The sequence below is a fragment of the Megalopta genalis genome, chromosome 2 (assembly GCF_051020955.1).
Source record: "Megalopta genalis isolate 19385.01 chromosome 2, iyMegGena1_principal, whole genome shotgun sequence".
In the NCBI taxonomy this organism is placed as follows: Eukaryota; Metazoa; Arthropoda; class Insecta; order Hymenoptera; family Halictidae; genus Megalopta; species Megalopta genalis.
In genome coordinates, this window is record NC_135014.1 from 29048606 (window position 1) to 29072413 (window position 23808).

General features: G+C 49.8%; 4 protein-coding genes and 1 long non-coding RNA gene across 7 annotated transcripts; 2 read left to right on the plus strand and 3 right to left on the minus strand.

Moving 5' to 3' along the window:
• The first annotated feature begins 7 nt into the window (after positions 1-7).
• On the plus strand, positions 8-2348 carry LOC117229740 (uncharacterized). The gene is made up of 7 exons (XM_033486459.2): positions 8-404; positions 593-808; positions 876-1057; positions 1162-1354; positions 1430-1598; positions 1676-1816; positions 2064-2348. The coding sequence occupies exons 1-6, from the start codon at positions 159-161 to the stop codon at positions 1810-1812; spliced, it is 1143 nt and encodes a 380-aa protein (XP_033342350.2). The 5' UTR covers positions 8-158; the 3' UTR covers positions 1813-1816; positions 2064-2348.
• Positions 1640-5029, minus strand: LOC117229744 (uncharacterized). The gene is made up of 5 exons (XM_033486466.2): positions 2986-5029; positions 2682-2896; positions 2517-2589; positions 2350-2436; positions 1640-2230 (listed from the first exon to the last, which is right to left on the minus strand). Exons 1-5 carry the CDS (start codon positions 3219-3221, stop codon positions 2044-2046), a joined length of 798 nt encoding a protein of 265 aa, XP_033342357.1. The 5' UTR covers positions 3222-5029; the 3' UTR covers positions 1640-2043.
• Positions 3376-8578, minus strand: LOC117229742 (uncharacterized). Of its 2 annotated transcripts, none has more exons than XM_076518977.1 (7): positions 8370-8578; positions 7710-7922; positions 6935-7110; positions 6556-6714; positions 5520-5868; positions 5094-5262; positions 3376-3503 (listed from the first exon to the last, which is right to left on the minus strand). In XM_076518977.1, exons 2-6 carry the CDS (start codon positions 7909-7911, stop codon positions 5102-5104), a joined length of 1047 nt encoding a protein of 348 aa, XP_076375092.1. In that variant the 5' UTR covers positions 7912-7922; positions 8370-8578; the 3' UTR covers positions 3376-3503; positions 5094-5101. The 2 variants fall into 2 exon arrangements, with proteins under 2 accessions (XP_076375092.1, XP_076375093.1); XM_076518978.1 differs by having other exon boundaries at positions 3377-3503; positions 5066-5262.
• Positions 8579-9538: 960 nt separating this feature from the next.
• On the minus strand, positions 9539-22136 carry Exn (Ephexin). 2 transcript variants are annotated; one of them, XM_076518981.1, is made up of 14 exons: positions 21921-22136; positions 19511-20408; positions 18078-18349; positions 15929-16350; positions 15701-15834; positions 12415-12963; positions 12235-12335; positions 12074-12173; positions 11377-11725; positions 11203-11316; positions 10799-10960; positions 10540-10734; positions 9921-10240; positions 9539-9828 (listed from the first exon to the last, which is right to left on the minus strand). In XM_076518981.1, exons 1-14 carry the CDS (start codon positions 22134-22136, stop codon positions 9614-9616), a joined length of 4047 nt encoding a protein of 1348 aa, XP_076375096.1. In that variant the 3' UTR covers positions 9539-9613. The 2 variants fall into 2 exon arrangements, with proteins under 2 accessions (XP_076375096.1, XP_033342459.2); XM_033486568.2 differs by having other exon boundaries at positions 18078-18352.
• Positions 18277-22309, plus strand: LOC117229779 (uncharacterized). The gene is made up of 4 exons (XR_004492629.2): positions 18277-18832; positions 18976-19072; positions 20881-21049; positions 21218-22309. It is a non-coding gene; the product is annotated as an uncharacterized LOC117229779 (long non-coding RNA).
• The last annotated feature ends 1499 nt before the right edge of the window (positions 22310-23808 follow it).

Below are 23808 nucleotides of genomic sequence, written 5' to 3' on the forward strand. Positions count from 1 at the left end.
TGGTAGATACGCGATTCGTTGATCTAAACACAGCACTACACAAAGAGTACTGCACAGCACGATGGTTCTTACGAAGTGTCATTTACGACACGTGTGTTTTTATTAAGCAACTGTATTTTCTTTGAATTGTTTTTATAGTTTTGAATTTAGGAAGAGAAATGGAAGCAGATGTTCCTACGAAAGTAAACTCTGTCGAGGTTATACGGGAGGCCTTGAGAGAATTAAGCTACGCGGAAAGAAAAGAGCACCGTATACAAATACTGAACAAAAACCGTGTGACTTTGGGTAACATTGTATTGGACTCAGCTTTTACGCCAGAATTCGTTATCGAAAAGGCGAAAGCACTTAAGAAGAAACAGATATCGACAGAGGAGTACAAGCAGTTACAAAACGCTCTTATTCAGGTTAATAGATTCTAGTTTTAATTACTTGCAAATTATAAGCTTCTAACTCAGTATGTACTTTCAAGTTAATCACTCTAACTAATTCACACTAACTACATTCAATTAAATACACTTGAAACGTTTTAACTGTGGAACTGGCATAGATAATAAGAATATTTCTTTTTAATCTGTTTTTATTTCAATGCTAGGGCGAGGAGAATGTGACAGCATTTCTGAAAGTGCAGAGTATAATAATTTCCTTGGTACGTGATTTGTGCAGTCCTAATCCTGTTCTGCAGTTATCCGCCATCAGTTGCTGTTGCAACATAGCGCTGGGAAATCCCAAGGCTTGTACTATATTAACAAAACACATTGCGCCATATCTTATCACAGAATTGGATTGTTATCCAAACTATCCTCTATTGGTAAGTTATAAAATATTCAATGGAAAAGACAATATGACTAATAATATGTATTTACTTTTCTTCACAGGAAGTTTGCATGTGGACAGTAGGGAATTTGGTAGCCGAAAGCAGGAGATCTTTTGAAATTCTTCAAGCGCACGATTGTTTAAAATATATTACATCACTGATACACAATTGCGATAGCACCATTTTGGCTTCGGTAATATATGCAGCTGTCCACTACGTACACATTGGTTTTAAACATATCCCGTAAGGACTAAAAGAGTTGATTCATTTTATTTTTTCACTCGTCGATTAGAAAAATATAGAATACTTGTTAGAGGCAGTATTATTAATGGCACAAATACTTTCAGTGAAAATGAAATGGTTGAACTTGTTAAGACTTGTACAGAGAGGATTGTCTCCTTTGAAAATCCATACTTTATTTGGCTGCTAGCTCTATTGTCCTCTCATGCTGTCTGCAACACATATTTATATAATACAGTACCTTTGATGCTAGATTACTTACATCAAAACACTACAAACAACATCACTGCTGTAACAGAGGCATGGTATTCTTTTATCAATCGTTTTCTACATTGAAATGGAAATAATAGGAAAGATCTCCTCATTTTATTTTAGATCACAGCGTGTATAAGAATATTAGCCAACACTGTTAGTGAAAAATCTGGGCAATTAGCCAAATTTCTTTTTAGCAATCCAAAGTATGAAGAAACAAATTCTGAGATGTTAAACAGACTACTATCGTGCCAACACTTACACGTTAGGAAGGAAACTTTATGGTTAATAGGTAGTTATATATTAATTTGTTATTAAATTAAACAGCGAACGTTAACGTTTCAAGAGGAATAATAAATAATATTTCAGGCAACCTATACAACCATAACTGCTCCGATGTACAAAAAATTGTACAAGATATTATACCCAAACTGTCGTTTATCAAACAAGCAGTTCTCTCTACAACGCAACAAACTATGACCATAAGTACAGATTTAACCATTTGAGCAGGTATACCATGCTTTGCAACGTATCAATAACAGTATTTACATGTATACATATACATATAATATTATTTAGCACTAATTGTAAATGGTAAAACGCCTTTCCAGACTTTCTATCCCGAGAGCATACTTGTATACAGCGTTTCGATACAAAAATATTAAAATTGTTATTATACAATATAAACTACGCTCGTTATCAATTACACAACAACCTATTGCGATAAGATTATCATCTTAATAATTCATTTTGACAGGAATAAATTCTCGTCGTATTCCAATGGAAGTATGGTCGTCCCTCGTAACGTCTTGTATACAAGGTACTTTCACTAGATTGAAATAAATGTGGCCCATAATGTCTGCCGTTGAATGCCTACTCGCCTTCAAGCAGCGGTACAGTGCCTCGTCGCAGGTGCAGTGCGATCTGCGAAGGTGAGAACAAGACTTATATGTATATTCTGCATAGTTCGCAAACAATGTTATTATGATCTAAAGACACGATAACGCGCAAGAAATAAAATAAGAATTGTATATTTTTCATACTTTGTATACCAGGAGTAATTGGTGAGATTGTATCGCGTTCGATGCGCGCGTACTTTAACAGGGCAGAGATCATGGCTGCGACAGCACCTGAAACAAACGATGTCTCTAATTAGAACATAGGATTCTACGTTAACGGAAGCGAACACAATTGAGCCACTTGCTCTGACCTATCGATTTCTACTTCTTGACCCAGATCATGATAGCCGTCTGCGATGTCCCCTGTACCACACCACTTGGTTCCTGCAACAACACCGCATGCTGCATCCTCGGATTCGTAATTACCACTGCGGAGCTTTATTATGCTCCATCGGAAGACCAAAAACGAAAATTACCTGGAAGAATGCCCGAAAGAAGGGACAGCGAGTTGCCGACGACGCGCGTCCCCCTGCTCAAATTACTAGACATCGTGGACGTCAGAACGTCCTGTTGTATTTTATCCAGTAACTCGCACTGTTGCATGAGCTTCGTTATTTCGGGAAACGACACCTGTATCGGTATCGTCGACACGGACAGGTTCCTCAACACCTCGTTAGCTTCTTCTTGCTCGCTAAAAAACGTGTCGTTTCGCTTGAACCATTTTCTTGAATTGCAAAGAAAATTCTGTCGGATCTCTCTCGTATCTCGAGGAACACTCACTAAACTTCGATCAGGTCGCAGTTTTGTAGCTCGTTGTTAGCCCCGATGTCGACCACCGCGATCGTCTGATCGTAATAGTAGACCGCCGTGATCTCGTTCTTGACGGGAATTCTGGGCCTCGGCGTGGTCCCACCGCCGTTCAGTCCTTTTAACACGTTCTTGAAGAAGATCGGTTGCTCCATGCTGCTGGAGCTCATCGTCACCACGAAAAACAATATCCAGCCCGGGAACCACATCTCTCACCTCAAAGTATCGCTACACGTCGAGAACACAACACTGCGCGCTTTTACGTTCGCGCGTCCGTTTTATTCGCATTCTGCCGGTTCCCTAGCGTGGCAGTTCCCGTACTAGATCATCTCCGCAGCGATCCAAGGGAACTGGTCCGGATAAAATACGTTACATGGTCGATTCGACCGCGAAATTCGTCAAACATAAGTCAAATCGATTTCATTCGCCTCTCGCTTCTGTCTAGCAAACCTTTCCTCGAGTTGCTGATTTATTCAACAGCTAAAGACAACCTTTGTAACATAAACAAAAAGAAACACGATTATCTTCATCATTTCATGCGGCGCTTTTTCTACAGAATCTGAAAGAAACGTGGACTTGCAAATTATGTTTTCTTTTCTCCCTTCAAACGATACAGAATAGTCTACCTGAAAATTTGAATAACCCGAAGGTCTGTGCTTCTTTTATTGTATCGCATACTTTATCATTTAACGCTCGTCGAGCCTATAGAACTATTTTCCATCATTAATTAATTATTCCTCGCTCGTATCGCAGGCGAATACTTTCTTTCTATCGACGATTAGAGTGCCCGACGTTCGCATCTACCGCGGACGCGAACTTCCCTTCATCCCTTCGGTCCCGCCGCGTTCACCACTCGCACGGTCACCTCGAGGTCGCACCATACACTCTTTTCTCCCCCGACACCCAGACGACGAAGAATTATTCTCGAATCGAAGTTTTGCTAGGGGGTTTCCGGAACGGGTAAAACCATTTCGGTCTCGAACGAGGAATCCGTTCACCGGCACAGGTGAATCGCGAACGATGCCTGGCAGCAGATTTTGCCGAGTCTTATCATCGACGATCGGCACACACCTGTTCCACACCAGAGGAGAGAACTGTGCGCACAAACACACCGGGAACCGACGGAACGAAGTTTGCCGGAAACCGCGCGCACGGTTTCTGTGAACGGTGCGGCTTGCGTATCTATAATGCACGCAAGCGCAAGCGTGTCAGGAAGCCGACCCCGTCGCCGATCGAATCAGGATGTGTATAGCCTGCCAAGTTTCCGAAGACCCTCCCAAAGGAACGGCCGGCTGGAACCGTGGTGGGAACCATATACCAGACCCCCCTCTACCGTCGCAGTAAATATTTTTAAAGTTATCAAGCTGCACGGCTTCGACGGCTGTACCTGTGCTATACCGTCCTCCCTCCTTCACCGTCCCCTTGCTCTCCCACCATGGTTTTATCACGACGTAACAAGGTATTTGGCAGAGACGAGCAGCCTACCGGGGGGACCCACATTCAGGGAGACTAGGACAAAGAAAGTGGGACGAAAACGTAAGAAATTATGGGGCTAGCGAGCGGTGGTCTACTCGGGCATTTTCGACGACGTAGCCGGTTCGAAAGAGAAATTCGTCGGTAGCGCGTCGGCAGCGTTAGGAAAATTTCGTTCGTTGTCGCGGTGTCGATATGTCCTCGTGCAATGACCCGCGTGACATTCTGCGATCGAAGATCTGTTCCATCCGGATGTCTCGGCGCGTCGTCCATCTTCTGGCGGATATGAAACCTTCGAAGACGTGATTTCTATTAGAAACGATTTTTCACCGATGCAGGCCGATGCGATTGTCCATTGAACGATACACCTTGAAGTTGACGCGTGAGAAAACGATGAATTTATTATCCTGAATTCGGACAGAGTGTTCGCGAACAAAGCGGATTTAGCAGATCGAATGGAAACGTTTACAAACGGAGCAGGCTCGGCAGATAATCGTTGTTTTCGCTTCGGAATTTAGTCTGCCGTCGATAAGTGTATACATTCCGAATACATTCGATTAAAAGCAAGCGATTTACAAACCGACGATCAAAAGACGGAACGGGATCACCTTTGTTTTTAAGACTGGCTCGATTTCAAGGGTTGCTGTTCGTGAGACGAGGAGGTCGTCTTCGCCGCAGCGTTCACCGGATACTGGTTTCCAATTCGAGTGGTGCTCAGCGTGATGCTAATAGGCGTAGCATTCGAAAGTTGTTGGCGCACCGGGCATTGACGGTAGCCTGAAACATGGAATTCATGAATATGAAAATTCGTTTGGAAAAGTATTTATTGCGAACGATTTATGTCCGTCGTTAGTACGCGGCCTCGTCGGTGCTTGAAAAAGTAGTTCAAGAGAAGAGGCGACCTTCCTCTGCCCTTCGACAAGACCGATCTAGCAGAGGCGAATCTCGAGACTAACGAGAACGGAGCAATTTGAATACTGGATCGTTATGCGAATAAATAGAGAAATATAAATTGGCCACTCCGCGAATTATACCGGCGTGATGCGGACCGGAACAGTGGCAGCAAATAGGATTATTCCGTGGTCTTGGACAGAACTCGACGCTGTGCGGCTCGCCGCATCGAACGCAGCGCGGCAGGTGCCTGCAATTAGCGGCCATGTGCCAGAATCCCTGGCAGCGGTAGCATTGGAGAACGCCGTCTCCCGTTTGGTAGTTGGTCGCTTCGAGGAGATTGTTGGCCATCCCGGAGCCCGGTTGCATCGGGCCGCCGCCGTTTCCGGTTCCTCCGCGCCACCAACGTTCCGGAATCGCGCTGAACCGCGCGGCACCGAAAAAGTCCAAGCCTTGCCGCAGCAGAAGCTCGTAGTGCCCGGCGTCCAGCACCTGAGTAGCATATTCAAACATCAGTGTCGAAGTCAACGACCAGATAATTATTTGCTCGTAGACAAAACTAGAATCGAACCGGCGAAATGGACGTCGCATGTTTATTGTGCGACGTTCTATAATCTCGGACAACTATAGTCACGCGACGTACACTCTCGTTCTTTCCCATCGGGCGACCATAGCGCGTTCTTCGCTTTTACAATAGAGAAATACAATAAGAACTTTCTGAACTTAGCTTGCTGAAAATACAAACAGGAGAAGAACGAAGCCGTGTTTCCCGATGAGCGAACAGAACGATTTCTCTGGTCCTTTAACCTTTTAGGTACGGCTGAATTCTGCGCGAAGCTATTTCTCTGGACGGCAGAGTCTGATATGTACTGTATATTCTGTCTATATATTGTTAAGGTACAGTTATATTGTTAACGGTTATATTGTTAAGATAAGTCTGTATATTGTAAATCGATGTGAAGACAAAAGAAGTGTGAAACAATGCATATGAAGACGATTATTTGATTTAACACTATAGTGGCGCGTCGTTCAGAGAGATTATATCCGCGAAAGCCACTATAGTGGCGCGTCGTTCAGAGAGATGACATCCGCGGAAGCCACTATAGTGGCGCGCGTCGTGCCTAAAAGATTAAGAGGACATTCCGAAACGGTAACGTTGGATTGCTAAGGGATGCGTACCTCGACGCGGACGTATTGACGCCAGCGTTCGACGCTTCCGGCTGCGATGCCCTGCTTCGACAGCGCGGAATTTATGTCTTGCAGTGGAATTGCCCAAGGCACGTCGCGTAACAGCACCGCCTGCCTGTAGCGGGAGTCTTTTGCAGAAAACCGAGCTACCTGCGTAACGCGACAGTTCATTGTTTAACGGATTCGCAGCCGTTCGTAGTTCGCATGATCAGCAGAAAGAAAGAATTTCCGCAGAAATTTCTGTGGAAGTTGCGCGATCCAACGGGTCGTTTACACGATCACTTTCCTTGCGCAAATCAGAGAGGAAAGCGGACCCCCGGAGACGCAACGAAATTCTTAGCTACAAGCGGGACCATTTCGACATGGATACTTGTACGGGTCCCTCGAAAACTCGTGCCAAGTCCCCGCGTTGCAACAGTTTCTCGGCGTCGGCTTCGCGCGCGAACGCCGCGATCAGGCCGCAGGGAGTCTCGGAGACGAGCCAGGCTGCCAGCGGGTCCGAGATACGAATCACGTCCTCCAGGTTCGAACGCGGTAGCTCTCCACCTGTCGTTCGGAATTTCTCGTTTCAAATGCGTGACGATGAAAACGGTGGGACCGCTAAAACAATTAGCATCTTATATAACAGCGTGCAAGTTATCTCGAGTAATATGGTTTGCTAATTTCTTTCGGTACACGAAATGTCGTTCAGTCGAAAGACCCTGGCGGCGTACAGGTTTCCAATAGTCAATAACAAGCATTCGAGCAGCGTTCTTTCTATTTGCAACTACTAGTTCGCCGCACGTTACGTATTGTATGTTGCAGAACAAGTTGTCGAGACGCTGGCGCAATCATCGCCGATTACATCAGTACGGTGGACTCGTTGTAACAGCTGGAGAGCACGGCTTCTCGATTATGCTGGCCGAGCATTCGCAAAATAACTTTGCGCTACGTTGAAAGAACGTGAAAGATTTCAATGGAAACGCGTCGACAGCTACATTGACTTTCACCGCGGCGATAAGATCTGTCCATAGAAAAGATATTCCCACCGTTCGAAACCTCGACGTAGCCTTTTGCATTATAGCGTACACAATTGCCTGTGTCCCGTACGAGAAACGAACAGCAGACGTTTACTCGACGGCGGGCCGAGACAAAGGAACGGCTACCTTGCGTTCCTTGCACTTGGCCTTGCGGGCCAACGGCACGCGATATGTAGAGGGAACACGTGAAATCTTCTTGGCCGGAAGCACGTGCCCGATCGTTGTAGAAATCAGACGCATTCGGTTGCGGGATCGCGACTTGCATCGTCCCATCGTCGTTCTCCTTTTCAGGGGACTCTTCCTCCATCCTGTGCACCTCGTGCACCATCCAACGAGCTCCTAATCGACAAAGGCATATACATAGTCGTTACGTTGGTTGAAAAGAACAATCCACTTCTGATCTGATTTTACGTAAGCGTCGAAGTCCGAAGCGATGTTCTTCGGTGTCCTCGCATCAAGCACGCGACAATTAACCGGTCGGTAACTAGGTATACGGGTAATACGGTTATGGCGCATTGAATACGGGTTAATAGTTTTTGCAGCGTCGGGACTGTCGACGAAACCGAAGGGAAACACGCGAGGTTAAAATTGCTGCTTAGTCGCTGACGAAATGCGATAGCACAAAGTTGCAGTCGACGCGTAAATGGTTCAGCATAATTTTCGAAAGATATCATTCTTTGTTGCTATCGGTATAATACCGGGTTTATAATGATTGGGTTCGTAATTACAGTTTTTTCCAGGGTTCACGTGATAAGCGAAAGAGCAGTTTTCCGTTACTTGTATTACCGATTCCCAACCACTTTGTCTCGCTCCGGTATGTCCGGCGATGACCGTATCACCTTAGGCGTTTCCTCTGCTCGCCGTATTCACAGGGAAAAGAAGCCAGGGCCGAGGAGGACATGGCCCAATGCTGGAGCCATTAAGCGGCATCTTTCACGATCGCAACAATATTGTTACTCTGTCTTTTTTTTCCGAAATCGAAAGTCTGATCACTTCACTGGGCATGATTATCCTATAAAATATCGACCATTATTCAGCGTAATCGATTTGGAACAGGAGGCTTGAATACATTCTATATATAGAATTATATTCTATCTATAATATATAATATTTAATATATAATATATAATATATAATATCTATAATATATAATTATATTCTATCTATATTCTGTAAGTAATCCGCTCTTTAGAAACGATTCATAAATATTTATAATCAGAAAATATAGAACGTATCTTCGCCTTTTTACGTTACGTGCATGATCGGTGTTTGCACAAACAAAGGCAGTTGCAAACAACTTTTGTACTCACGACCGGATACCTAATGTAATTTCGATAGGGATTCCATAAATAATTAGTTTCCAATAAAAGACGTAAGTATGAAACTTTAGAAGCATCTCCCAATTCTAATATAAACCTACATTTTGAAACCTTGACCACAGACTCAGGATCCGTACAGACATTGTATGCAATACTTTTTTCTGTCTCAGGTATAAAATATTTTCATCGTTCTCAGTTGCTAGCCAAATCGTACCGACAGCAGCGATTGTGGCGCTTCTTGCGGCAACATCGTAGAAGCTAGATTCAAGCATCCGTACAGCGCCATTCCTCGTAGTGGCAGAACGCTCAAACTGGTAGACAAAATGACCAATAGTTGATTTTAGCTAACAGTTTGAGCGTTTTGCCACCATATGGAATGGCGCTGTACGGATCCCGAACGCAGCTTCTTGATAGCGCCGCTAGTGACGCTATCGTCGCGCAACTACAGTCGTCTCTCGATTCAAAAGCTTTTTCTTCTCCCAATTCATAAATCTTGTGCAAATGCAGAAAAAAAACGATCACGCACAGAAAATCGAGAAATAAAGAGCAGCTCCTCTCTGAACTGTAGGTTCGTGAAAAGGGTTGTGAAAAAATGGCTTTCTATGCCTACTCCGCGGAGATCTCCGAATCCTTGGCTACATTTACGTATAGTTGAGTTTATTATACAACTACTCGCTAGTATCGTTCATAATTTAATTACATTTTATTCGGTCAGTAGAAGGTAGACTGTTGTTTCGCTTTCCGTTGCAACGCGCTGCCGTTTAAGGCGAGGAGACGGTGCCGTTGCTTGAGATTCCTCGCTCGAACATGCTCCGAGGCGACTTCCTTTGTGTAATTCCCAGGAAACCAGCCCTGTTCGCCATCCAACAATTTCTCACCGTGGAACCAGCCGTCCGACATTTTTCTGAGCACGTTTATCACATCTCCTGCAAAGAGAGATATCACCATCAGCTCGGGACCCGTTCTTGTTTCCACGATCCGAGTGCGTTCATCGAGGACATTCGATTTTCTATATCACCTGGATGCAACGACAACTCGTCCGGTTGGTTCGAAGAATAGCTGTACAAGGCGACAACCTGGGGACAGTCCCAGACTTCGTACAGGGTCTCGCCGACCAGACCCGGCCTCGAGGGCGACACAGCCTCCAGCCACCTCTGCCTCTCCGTGTCGCTCTCGCAGGTCATAATGTACTCGGCCTGGCGACCGGAATGGTTCTCCAGAAGAGTGAGCAGCATCGCGTTGCGTCCGGCGAACGGAGAGTCGTCGGGAGCTGACTCCAAGGCGATCAAGCTTCTCTTGCAGATGTCTATCACGGTGTACGTCTCCTCTTGAGTAGGACTGCAACGAAAACCGTTTAAAATTTCAGTCTAGACGGAAACAAACTAACAAGGAGAGTGCAAGAGCTTAGGGTCGTCGATATTGTTGTAACTATTTACGAATATGTGCCATTATAAGGACGGATATTCAATAATTATTTAAACACGCAACCGGTGTTCGTGAGCTGCCGCGAACGTTTACCCCTATAATGTTACATATTCGTAAACAGGAGAACAAGATCTACAAATGTACAAAGTCCCAAGAAAATTGGTAGCCCCAAGACCTTGCGCTCTCCTTGTGAACCGCAACGACTCGCGCACCTGGTTTTGTATTTTGCGACTAGAAGGTAATCAGTGAGCAACAGGAGGTAGAGCGGCGTCTTGTTGAACCTCTTTCCGAACGTAAGTTTGTACTCGGCGTCAGCCTTCGTCAACAACTGCACCACCGCGCCGCTCTTCACCAGGTGCTTCCCCTTCAGGGGAATGGGTTTCACTTTCGCCGAGTACTCTAATCTCCTGCAAACAGGAACAAATCTTTTACCATCGTCCGTTTACGGGAAGAGTGGTCTGCGAACGTTACCTGGCCAAGTTCTCCATCTCCACCTCTTTCGCCGCGGCGCGTGCACCTTCGTTGCACTCGGCGACGACGTAGCTCAGAGACGACAGCACCGTTTCCCAGCGGGGTCTGTCGGGGTGCTCGATCGACAGCTTCGAGAGGACAGCGTCCGTCAGCAACGGAAGCCTGGACCAAGTTTGTTGTTCGTTATTATAATATATGGTCAGATTCTTCTTGATCTTTAAAGCAGTTCTACGACCTCGGGGAGCCTAACTTTTTAAGCATGCGTCAAACGAATGCGCTCTATCGAATATCTGTACAATGTCGAATATCCGCTCTCGCTTGGAATTTCTTCGTTGACGGAATTACGCATTTCGAGGCTACACTTCCGACTGTATAATAAATTATTTAAAAACGGTCGTTCTCACCTGGTGATACGCTGCATCGGCAGCATCAGAAAGGAATGCAGTGACAAACTGTGGCAGGCAGGGCGCGCTTCGATCTGCGCCACGATCTCGAAAAACCTCTGACCTTTCCGCGTCCTGCAAATCGGATACAACGTCAGACGCTGTTTATTCGCGGACCATCTCGCGTCGTACTACCTCAACTGCTTCAAGGTGTTGTCGATGCTGACTTGGTTCGAGCAGTAAGCCACGTATCTGTCCGAACACCTGTCGGCGTACTTGAGCAACACGTCCGGCAGCTCGTGCAGCATCGGGTCCTGCCTCCACACGGCCTCCAGCTCCGCGAGGAACCGCTCCGACGCCTGCAGCACGCCTGGAATACTGCCGAACAGCTTCTCCTTTTCGTCGGACGTCAGCGTGTCCCTGATCGAGGCCTCGTTCATGAACTCGTTCTCTAGAACGCGAAGCGAGTTCAGGTACGAGGCCTCCGAGGTCAGGATCTCGAACTTCGCCTCCTGGATCTTCTTCTCCTCGGCGGTCAGACGTTCTGTAAACAAGTAGGAACGGTCTTAACCTTTTAGGTACGGCTGAATTCTGCGCGAGGCTGTTTCTCTGGACGGCAGAGTCTGATATGTACCGTACAGAGAGTCTGTATATTATTAAGATACAGTTATATTGTTAACGGTTATATTGTTAAGATAAGTCTGTATATTGTAAATCGATGTGAAGACAAAAGAAGCGTGAAACAATGAATATGAAGACGATTATTTGATTCAAACGATGACCGAGTGAGCTACTAGAGTAAGCCACTATAGTGGCGCGTCGTGCCTAAACGGTTAAACATCTAACAGAGGGAACTTGCGTCGGGCTCTTACGAAACGAATGATTTGCTCACGTAGGAGATCGGTGCCGACAACCTGCGGCGTCTGGTGCCACAGCGTCCTGTGCCCCGGCCTGACCAGGTCCGTGGCCGACTGCGGGGCCGGGCCCACGACCTGCGAACATTATCTCTTAAACTTCCACGAAACTATGCGCCGAGAGAAAATAGGTAATTACCTCGTCGTAGTAATCGGAGTTCGAATCGAACGCAGCCCTGGCGGCCGCGGCCGCGTAGAACTGATAGAGGGGCTCCTGATCGGCGAGAATGCTGTACGGATCTGTAACGGTGACACACGCGTAATCTCATACGAGTGCTCGCATACGTTGAAAAGAATCTACATCGGTGCAGCAGCTCACCCGACTGTCCTACGGTGTTACCGTAGACCGGCTCCTCGCGAAGAAACCGGTCCTCCCCGGACTCGGTGGTCGGGCTATTGTTGCCGTTCGAGGTTGCGCCGTTCAAGTAGAACGTCGACAATCCGGCGACGTTTCTCTTGAAGTGCCTGGCCAGCCCGAAATATCTCGCGGCGTCGAAACCAGACTGCTGCTCGTTGCAGGACTCTCTGCTGCCTTCATCGGCCGGGTTCGGCGGGGCCGCCGCGGATATGTTCTCGTCGCCGGCCGAGGTCCTCCTCCGCATCCGTCCGAGGCTACCCTTGGTGATGCTCCAGGTCCTCCGGAGCATCTTGATCCTCCTGCCTAACGTCTGCGTCAGGCTGGCCTCGCGTGGCGGCGGAGGATTAGGCCTGGTCGGCGGTCTCAGCGCTTCCTCCGGGATCCTGAGGTCCGCGCTCCTTTCCGGTGGTCTCGCCTCGACGGTTTCCGGTTCCTGTTCCGACTCCGAGCTGAAGTCGTCCGGCTGGAACGAGCGCAGGCTCTCGTAGGTGCTGTCGTCGGACGCGTTATCTGGAAAATGCGGATCAATTGTGAGCGAGAATCGTACGTTTCGCGAGGGGGAAGGGACGAATCTCTGTTTGTTCCGGAAAAATTCTCTGGAACATCAAGGGAAAAAAGAGAAGCGTCGATTATCTCCGGGCGTGTGGGACCTTCGCAAACGTAGCACGAGGCCTCCTGCGTGTCCACATCCTCGTCCAGGTCGATCACCCGCATCTGGACGAGACCTTGGGTCCTTCTTCCCGATGCCGGCCGCCGCGCCTGCGTCCGATCGTCGCCGGATCCGTCGCCGGTCCATTCCTCGATTCTCGCGCTGCGACCAACGAGCAACACGGATCCGCCGCCGAGGCTCACGGACACTTGAAACGATCGTTCACGGTCAGAGCGTGTTGCGAGACGAGAAAAGCGTGGGCGTCGCTCGTCGAGCCGACGAAGGCTGAATCCGCGGAGGACTCGGAGGCGGGGCAGGGGCAAGAGCAGCTCGGTGGTGGAGGGAGGGGAAGGGGAGGCCCAGGCGGAGGAGGAGGCCCCATGGCGGTCAGCTTGGCAGCGAACGAAGAAAGCGAAATCGTCCCGTCCCGTCTCGACCCGCGGTTTCGCGTCGTTTCGGCTGTTGCCCGCGACCCGAGAAATCGCGGCGACGTCCGATTACGTCGACGGCGTACGTCGCGACGGTTTCCCGCGGTCGAGACGGAAAGTTGTGTTCGCGCGTTCTGTTCGGAGAGACAGGCTCGAGGAACGACGCGGCGAACGCGACGGCGACTGGCGAGTTTCCTCTCCACTTACCTTGCGTATTCGGTCGTCGGAATGTTTTCGAGGCCTCTCTCATTTCCGCGACATTTCGAGCCGCCGCGAGCGAGGCCCCGTGCGCGCGAGAGCTCGACGCGAACCGTTTCCTCGCGACGCGGCCGAAGATTCGGGCCCGGGGAACGAGAGCAGGAAAACCGTGCGACACGCTCCTGACACTCTCTCTCTCTCTCTCTCTCTCTCTGCTGTTTCTCTCTATCCAGATTCACGTTCCGGTCCTCGCGCACCTGGACGCACCCGGACGCTCGTGCAACGCGAGCAACGGCTCGGCCGTGACTGACACACCGAGGGAGCGCAACACGCGCTTTCACCTCGACGCGAGAACTCTTCCAGTCCGGTTCCCGGGACGGTTCTCTCCGATCGTATATTTTTCAGCCTCGGCTCCGACGGTCAGCCGGGAATCTCTGCCGGCTCTCGAAAACAGCCTCGGCCCCGTGATTCGGCACGGAAAAGTCACCGGGCCGGCGGCGTACGCGCGCCGATGTCTCGACTCCGTTCAAGAAAGAGACGTACAAAGGTTCCGCGTCGGCAACGTTCTCGCTGGCAAAGATCTCTGCGTCGCGGTATTGCCGGAGAGAAAGTTTGGCACGTCGACGGAGACGCGAGGACCCGGCCGACGGTGTCCTTCGAGCAGGAAATCGCGGCGAAATTCAGCGGACCGTTGCGACAGTGTGGAAACTCCAGGAAGAGATCCGCGCGCTCGTCGCGAAAGAGAAAAACGCGGAGCGGAGCGGGGGGCACACTTTTACTCGGGACGCGACACGGGTACGCGATGCGTGTACGCGACGCATCGGCGAGACTGTTCCGACGCTGCGATCTCGAAAAGAACAAAGCGCGCGTTTCTTTTTTGCCCGCGCGCCACGTCGCGAGAGTAGGCGCGCGAGGCGCAACCTTGACACTCGATCGGTTTTATTCGAACCGATCCGCCTACTTCGCGCTCGTTCGGCGACTCTCGCTCCGCGGTTCGCGTTTACGAAAGCGATCCGAGACACGGAACGTCACGTTTGGGAAAGAGAGAGCGACCGATCGTCGCGCCGATCTCCGGGCTCTCCCGACTCCTCCGCTTTTCCAAAATGCCTCAAGGTCCCCCCCACCCCCCGTGCACGCTCCGTTTCGCAAGCTCGCGTTGCGCGCGGATATCCAAGCGATCGGTTCGGAGACGCTCGCGCGTCATCGCTCACGACCTCCTTACGATCCGCGAATTCTTTAAGGCGAACGGCATCCGCTGGAATTCCCCCGCGACTACGCCCCGCGTCGAACCTTCTCCCCGGCGCGAACCTTTCGGCTCGGTTCTTCCATCGTGGTCCGATTATTACAGGCCGCGTTAGAAGATCGGCCAGCTGGTGGAGTCGCAGACGGCGCGCACGACTCTTCGAAAGCGTCAAAGCGGCGAGACGGATTGTTCGACGGTGAGAAAACGTGGGCGCGATCTTTATTCGCGGATTCTCTCACGGCGGAAAAAAGAATAATGGATCCGCGGGAGATGGAAATGTAAACTTCTTTCTCGGGGAAGAGCCGAGAAACTCGGCCGGCTGCCGATGCCGGAAAGAAAACGGTTCGACCGGTGTTACTCGGGTCCGTGGACCCATTCGCAGCGGATGCCGCGACGACGCTAATATTCTATACGTAAATTCTCTCCACTGGCATTCGATATGTAAACAGAAATGAACACTTTGGGAAGAGAAGACACGATTATACGATTATTCACGGCTCGTTTTTATGCTTGTTGACAATTGAATAAAAACGAGGCTCGAATAATCGAATCTCCTCTTCCACAATTGTCCATTTCTCTGTTTACAAGCTGAGGGACAATCGGAGAGAATTGACCGTATACCGCGCACAACGAACAGCGCAGTCTACGGGCCAACTTCTAAATTAGGCTAACTCTTCGCTGGCCGGTCGTCGCGAATGGAACCTCAGCGATTAGATCTTCGCAACTGACCGTAGGTCATGGTGTCGTCGACCGGCAACGTCTTCTCGGTCTTCCTGAACACCTTGGATCGCCTGATCCTCCTCGACCACTTGTGCCCGGTCTTCTTCTTGTTCGAGAGGATCTGCACGGATTCGGAGCTTCTCCTAGGAAAATCGAACGGCGCATAAATAGGTGTGTGACACTCGATCGACGCGCGATCGGTCAGAGATCGTGCCGAGATCGCCGCGCGGTACTCACAGCCGGGCATTGTCTTTAGCCGCGGAACGGAGAGGCGAGGTCGTCGGCTCTTCCAGGTCCTCCCACTCGGATTCCTTGCCGAGGATCGAGCCCGTCGAGGAGCCGGCGTACAAGCTGTTGACCTGCTCCTCTGTTGGCAGGCCGACGTCATCGTATACACCCTGCTCGCAGTCGCACATCTCGTCCATGTCAGCCTCCACGCTGGAATACGCGTTCGGTATCGACAGGTAATAGCCGTCGTCTTCGCGGGCCGACTCCTCGTTCTCGAACTTCTCCGAGTCCCTCCATAGCGTCGACGACAGCTTTACCGGGCAGACCACGTCGTCGTAGATGTCCTCGGCGAGGTCCGCCGAGATCGGCCGGTCCTCGGCGTTCCTCTTCGGCGAGAACACGTCGTCGTATTTCGCCTCTTCGTCTTGCCCCTGGGTTCGTCGATCGTGGACACAAAGAACGAGCGAGTTAGGAACGGGTTGTCGCGTGCCGACGCGCATCGCGTGTCTGAAATCGTGCACACGCTCGTCGCAATGCCGACAGCTTCTCGAACGTAATTGTTTTCGAGCGTGAAATTGCTCCGAATTACTCGGATCGTTTCGAGACGTGATTTTTTGATCGTCTCAATCAGTTGCAACCTAAATTCCTACCGCTCGAATTTACAGCCGATTTGTTTCCCTCGACTCAGCGGATTCTCCGTTCTCGAAAAATCCTGCACGCTTCGATCGACGGTCTCGAAGCGATGCCGCGCGCATTCCGCTGACGTATCTTGTAATTAAAGCGCGTGTTAACGGACTACGGGGATAGAGTTCGGAATGATTCACTCGTCCCTCGATTTCCACACGCAGCGTTCGTACGCGGAGCGCGTGGCCTAAATCGTCCGAGTCGAGTCTGCTGGCACGCACACGAGGGAAGCGGATCGAAGATATTTTGTGTGTTCGTTATCGGCGCCGATGAAAATGTAGTAGTACGACAGAAAACAAGAGTTTGATCCGTCTAGGATAAGCATAGGTATTACTGCGGTTTCAAGGCGAATTTCGACGGAGAAAATAAGCCCTTTCACGCCAATAAATTGACGACTCGAGCTATACCTATATTATTCTTTAACTCGAATGTTTACTTTTCTTCAAAATATCGGATCTCTGAAAGCAGAAATTTCATTAAAAAGCGTAATGCAAAGGAGCCATACGTGTGCATATATTATCGTGGTTATGTATGCATCTATTACTTGCGGACGTTTTGATTACTGTGTGTCAAGGTGACATTACCCATGTTCTTTACAATGTACACACACACACAGCTACGATTCCTAGGATCAAGGCATTCTTACTGTAGCATTTTACAAATTAGGTGTAGGTATTCCACGATCGAATGTGTTCTTCGCACCAGCTCATCGAGAACTGCGCTGTGTATAGGTTAAGGGTACACAGTTTGGTAAAGCGCCGCAATAATGTACACACATAGCCACACACAAATACCGTGTTAGTAAATATTTGTGGACAGATGATAGCGCCAGTGTACATCGATCTTTTTATCGAAGTAACGATTGCTTTATCTAAAAATAACGCAAAAAAGGAATAATTTATTATTAATTGCCAAAATATAAATGCCTTTCGAATCAGTGTTCACAGCTGCCATTACGACTATTTCATAAGCTTCCGAACATCGGAAGTCAATAAATGAATTAAAACTGCGATTGCTGTCATAAATTATCAATGTTATTTCATGATAATATGATAATAAATTGTATAATATGATAATAAAATATGATAATAATCATTATTTATTATCATATTATTTATATATGATTATCATATTATTTATATACGATTATCATATTATTTATATTATTATCATATTATTTTATTATCATATTATCATGAAATAACATTGATAATTTATGACAGCAATCGCAGTTTTAATTATCATAAATTATCAGTGAGATTAATTGTTAGAAGATTATACGCTATAAAATATTAGATTTTGTTACTTTTATAAAGTACCACGGGGGGTATTCGGGGCGTGCGCGCAGTAATACCCAGACTTATCCTAATAGAACAGAAAAAAAGTTTGCTACGTCTACGGGAAAAATCGATGGCCGAAGTTCGACGATTCGTAAACAAGATCGAGGAGAGAACGGACAGAGAACGTGCGTCACCTGATCGATCGAATCGAGCGGACCCACATCGTCGTACGGTTGATCCTCGGCCTCGTCCTCGCGGCCGAGCTTGGTCTCTTGGTCCCTCTTGTTCTTTAAAAGGCTCCAGAGAAAACTGTGGTTGACGCGTGCCGTTTCGTACGTTTTCCCTTCGGGTCGATTCCCGCCGGTTTTCACCAGTTGGCCGCGCTCCAATATCTCCGCCGATCGTGCTCGCAGCTCCAGCAAAAACTCGTGCCTCAAGTCCACGCCTTCGTCCGCGTCAGCACCTGCTGCTTCGTGTCAGAGAAAATCGTCAACCTGTTGCCTCAGCAACAACGTCGATCGGATCAACGTTATTTCCATAGACTTTCGCGGCGCGTCGAATGCGGCGCCCCCGGTCGCGGCGCGAAGCTTCGGGGCTGAAACATCCGCCATCGCGGGCGTTCCTGATCCGGTAAAATCGTACGCAGTGTCCGCATTGTCATTCTTGGTCCGACCAATTATACCTAGATGGACACATGCGCGTGGAGAGGTGGTCGGTCGCAAATGCATGGACGTTCGAAACAGTAACGGACAAGTTACAACGTTGAGGAAACAGGTTGCTCGGGTAAAAATCAAATCGGCGTGGCAAATCGAAAAGGAAAGATTTCCGAAGAAAAGGAACACGCTCAACCTGGAATACTAAAATATATGCACTGAAAACGATCTTCCCGAATACAGTGATCCGCTGTCGGTTGCATCATAAACTGCCCCAACAGTCCACGCGCCAAGAGGTACAATAAACGTTATATTCGTGTAATTTAAAATGCAATCGTGTAAACGCGATCGCGATCAAATAAATCTCGCGATAAAGATCTTGTATACACATTAATACGTAACAATAAGCAACATAACATAAACATAACTTATATTGCAGGAACCATTCGTTGCATCGCGAGTTAGCTGTAAAAATGGTGACGTAACGACGCCGGAGGGAAAGACTGGTGCGCAGTGCCCGTGTCGTTCCAGTCACGGTTCGGTGAAACATTCGATTTGACCGATTCGACCAAATCAATGAAAGAATACAGTAAATTCTCCCCGATTTTCCTTCGGCTTGTGAAGAAGAGAATGGAGAATTTGTAAAGAGGAGATACGATTGTTCTAGCCTTGCGCCTCGCTTTTATAATTATTGACAATCGACAACTGTAAAAATGGTCCGCGAATAATCGTATCAAATTGTCCATTTTTGTTTACTGGAAAATTTTGTTTATAGGAAAATTAGAGAGAATTTTCTGCACTTGGTCGCTTAGCAAACGGCGCGATAGCGTGCTTCAGCCCTTATCGTTGCGACGGAGAATTGTTTGACGACGAGCGAATCCGTCGCTTATGGATCCGATGGATCGTTCCCGGAACTGTGCAGAGAAGACCGATAAGATCTCAATCGAGGCGTAAACGCTCGGATTGGTGCTTACCTCGTTTGGCCGGGCTGGGAGTCGAGTTCATCCTGTGGGTCCGATTTTCGCGGTGCTCCTCGGTCCTAGGTGGCCTCGGGGAGGGCACGAGCAGCGGCACCGTGGCACACTTTTCCTCGTGCGTGATCACTGTCGCGAGATCCGAGCCGAACTCGTTCCCGGCGTTCGCGTTGCGGACCAAGCTGGGACTGGTCGCCGAAGCCACGTGAACGAAGTTCGTCGGCGACGAGATCTTCAGGTACCTGAGCTCCACCCTGGACAGGCTCTTCGACCTGAGCCTGGTGTCGACGGTGACGGGGGCGCCGGTGCCCGGGTCCAGGCTGGTCTGCTTCAGTGAGCTCAGCGACGAGCTGAGGCTGGCGATCTTCTTCCTCTTGGCCCTCTTGGACCCCTTGGACGCCAGGTAATCCGGCACCAGGTGCAGCACGTTCCTCGTGAACCGCTTCTTCTTCTTCTTCTCGCCGGCGTTCCTCTCCTCTTCGATTCTGCTTTTCAGCTCTCGCACGACCACGTCCGGGAACATCGATTTCACGACCACGTCCTCATCCAGGCTGACCTCGGAGCTCTCCTCGACCTTCTCCGAAACTTTGTCCTCCGTGTCCCGGGACGTTTCCTCGACGCGAGACGGCAGCTCGATCTTCTCGTAGTCGCTGGAGCTCGACCTGCTTCTGCTCTCCTGCCCCGAAGACTGTCCTGCGTGCTCGGTTTCCACAACATTTGTCCCAGAGTTATTATCGTTGTTATCGTTATCGAGGGGTCGATTCCAGGCAATCTTCTGCTCGGCGGCTCGTCCGACGATAAAGTCTGGCCTCGCATCGGCCGTCCTCGATTGCTTTTCCGTCGACGGTTCCGGCTCCGTTGTCCTTGATCCTGAGCCCGTCGCATCCTGCTCTTCTGCCTAGAGGAGGACACGCCGTAATTTATCATCTTTGTCGATCGAGTGGATCATCGACAACATAAACAACGAGTCGCGAGGCTCGCATAATCGTGTCGCCCCTTTCCATGTTGTTCATTTTTGTGCGCAATCTGAGCGTCAATTAGGGAGGATTTACTGTAAAGCACTTCGCCGTAAGAAGCGTTAACGAGTAATAGATGAACGTCGTTGACAGTTGACGGATGTCTTTAGACGTCCTGATTGTTTGTGCAATCTGAGCTATCGATTTACGTTATCGCACGATACGCTCTCAGAACGGTGACGTGAAACTTCAACTCCTCGCCGTGTTTTATATTTTATTCGCTGTTGCAGTTATTGCAACATCTTTGATTGTGATCATTTCGAAGATAAATGGGATACGGTTTGCTATAAAAATGAGCCGCGAGACACGAATAACCGTATCTCCCCTTCTCAAATTATCTATTTTTGTTTACAGGCTGACAGAAAATTCAAGAGAATTTGCTGCATCGGCGTGCCTGCATTTAGTTGAATGAAATATTGACGACAAGAGGACAGAATTTGATTCCAATTTAAAAGAACAGAATAACGTTCGCAACAACCCCCTTGCACTCGAGCGGTGACCCTGAGATTCAAAATGATTTCGGGTACTGTCAAGTTTATTTACATCTAAAAACAAAACTACTAAAAATATAGCTATCCTTACGAATCACGAGACTCGGTTTCGCGTGGCACAGAAACGCGTAAGTGCATATAAAAACAAATAAAAAACAAACCGTAGCTGGAAAAATTAATTTTGGATAAAATGGTTTCAGGTGTGAACGGTGCGCTGTTGCTAGAAGATCTCCGTGGTGAGTCAGGCACGCCGAGGTACGGCGAGGGATTAAGCGACGCGTTCTTCTGGACTGGCTCATAGCGTCCAGAAGAAATGATCTCGCGGAGATGCCACGGACGAGCTTAGGCGTGCACGATCCTCGGACAGCTGTGTGAAACACGCGATCAATGATCGTCGTTCCATCTCCCAGGCCATTCAGAGGCGAGCATGCCGGAGAAAGAGACCAGCACGCGGCCGCCGCCGCCGCCGCTGCAGTTGGCACGCGAAGAGAAAGGAAACGCGTTGACGTTCTTCGACATTCCTGCCGTTTCGCAAATGTTCTAACATTGAATTTTTAGAAAGCAAAACGTCGAGCCGCGTTCCAGCGCATCGACGAGACCGACCAGTTCGGAAAGACGCCTCGACGATAGCAGGGCGTCGCATCAGCGCGTGGACTACTTTCCCGACGCAAATCAAGCATCAATCTCTACGATCGTTTATCGTCGCGCAGCCTAACGGGATCGATTCGAAAGGATTCCCGCGGAAAGAGCGCCGATCACGTTTCGCAGACTACAGAGGATCTGAACTCGCGGCGACCTTCGGGAGAATTCGCATGCCGGTCACGCGCCGCGCGAAACTGTTCTCCGGGAGAGCCGCGCGCGCGCGCGCGGTCGTCGGGGATGCGAAAAAGGAGTTTTACGAACCTCGCGATCCAAGTACTCGGACGACGTTTCTTCGATAGCATCTAGATTGGTCGCGTCGTTCCTCTCTGCGGCGGCGATCGGCAACAGCTGCAGAGGCAGCCTGGCTCTCTTCAGCGCCAAACTGTCGAGGGTCGCGTAGACCGTCTTCTCCGACGGCGAGAATGATCTCCGGTCGCCGTGGAGGAAGCTCCTGTTCGCTGTTGGCAGCAGGCTCATCCTCGTTCGTCGATGTTATCGCCTCGGTCAAAATCTCACGGCGGGAGATTCGCCGAAGCGGATCATTGCCACGGTGTCTCCGCGCGCAACCGGCGTCTCCGCTGCGAACCATAAAGCTCAGCGCATCGTCGGCCGATTTCCCTTGGCTCGGCTCCGCTCGGCTCGGCGGCTCTGCCAACAAAAAGGAATTCGAGCCGTATAACACGGTGAACGGAATTCCGGCGAAACAGCGATAACGCGAACGTGCGCCGTTATCGGTGCACCGCCGCGCCGTGCACGCGCGAGCCGCCGCGGCCGAACGAGTTTCGGACACGCGTTTATTTGTTTTCGCGGCGCGATAATTGCGCGCCGTTTTAACGCGCCGCGTCCGCGATAATCGACGGTACAGCGGTACACCGAGACGACGAGTTTCTCTCCGATTCTCCTCGACGACCACGCAGATCAATTCGCCGATTCCTCGAAGGCGTACGCGACGCGCCGAGTCCCGGAGACGCGCGCGTTATTCGTTGAACGGTTCGTCGATCGATCGAGGACTGTTCGAGGACTGCGATGTACACGAGGATCGATTGCTACGGTTCGACCGTAGGGATCGGCCAAGGGAGGGACGACCGACCACGAAAACCCGCCACCGCGATAAGAAACGTCAGCGATGATATTGTTTAATTCGACGCGTGCGCTTCCGACTGTTTGCGTCGCGTCAGCAGAACACGCGGAAAAGCCGACGTCGCACCTCTTGCTCGGCAGAATTCCTGAATCGGTTCCCGATCGTCCCACGTTGCGACGCTTGTCGAGCACGCGACACGTCCTCCTCGCAACTCGCGAGTTGTGAAAGCGGACAATCGTGCCCCGTCCAGCCGAATTACAGCAACGAGGCCCGTTGCGTTCCGTCGACGGCAATGCGACGCGGCTTCTCCTAGGTTGCAAAATATTTCTGCTTCCCGTCGCGAACTTTTCTCTTCCTTGTATTCCGTTGCTCGGGCCCGTCCTTGGCAAATTTTCCGCGATCTTCCGCGAGGACCGATCGATCGTCACTGCACTCGCGTCGCGCCAAACGCCAGCGTGTTTTCACGAGCGTCGCACATTTGGTATACACGCGTCCGTTAGATCGTCTCTGGCGGCCCGCCGCGGGATCGGCGGAGGATCGGCGATCGGCGATCGAGTGACAAATCGCTCGCGCTCGCTGGATTTTTCGAGCGGTTGTGCTCCCGCGGTTCGCGATCGGCCTTCTTCGCCGGTTCTCGCCGCTTCTCGCCGCCGAGAGGCCGGGATACCACTCTTCTGTTCCTCGAATCGCACGCCCTTCCTTTCTTTTCGTTCTCTCTCTCTTTCTCTTTCTATCTTTCTCTCGCTCGCTCGCTCCCTCTCTCTTTCTCTCACTCTCCGTCTCTTTTCTTCTTCTTTTCTTCGCGGTCTCACCCGCGGCCGCTTTCCAACCGCTCCGGAAAAACCGGGCGGGCTCCGCACGCTCGCGAATCGCGATTCGCAATCCGCGCTAGTCGCGCGCGACGCGTCCACGAGCTTCGGATCCCTCGACCACGCGATTCCGCATTCTTCCGTGGATTTCACCTGGCCGGGCTTTCTCGGCCGCTGCCCTTGCCGACGTAACAGCCCGTCGGAAGGCGTTGCGGCTCGTCGAAAATATGGCAATAAACGCCGAAAACGAAAGAGCCCG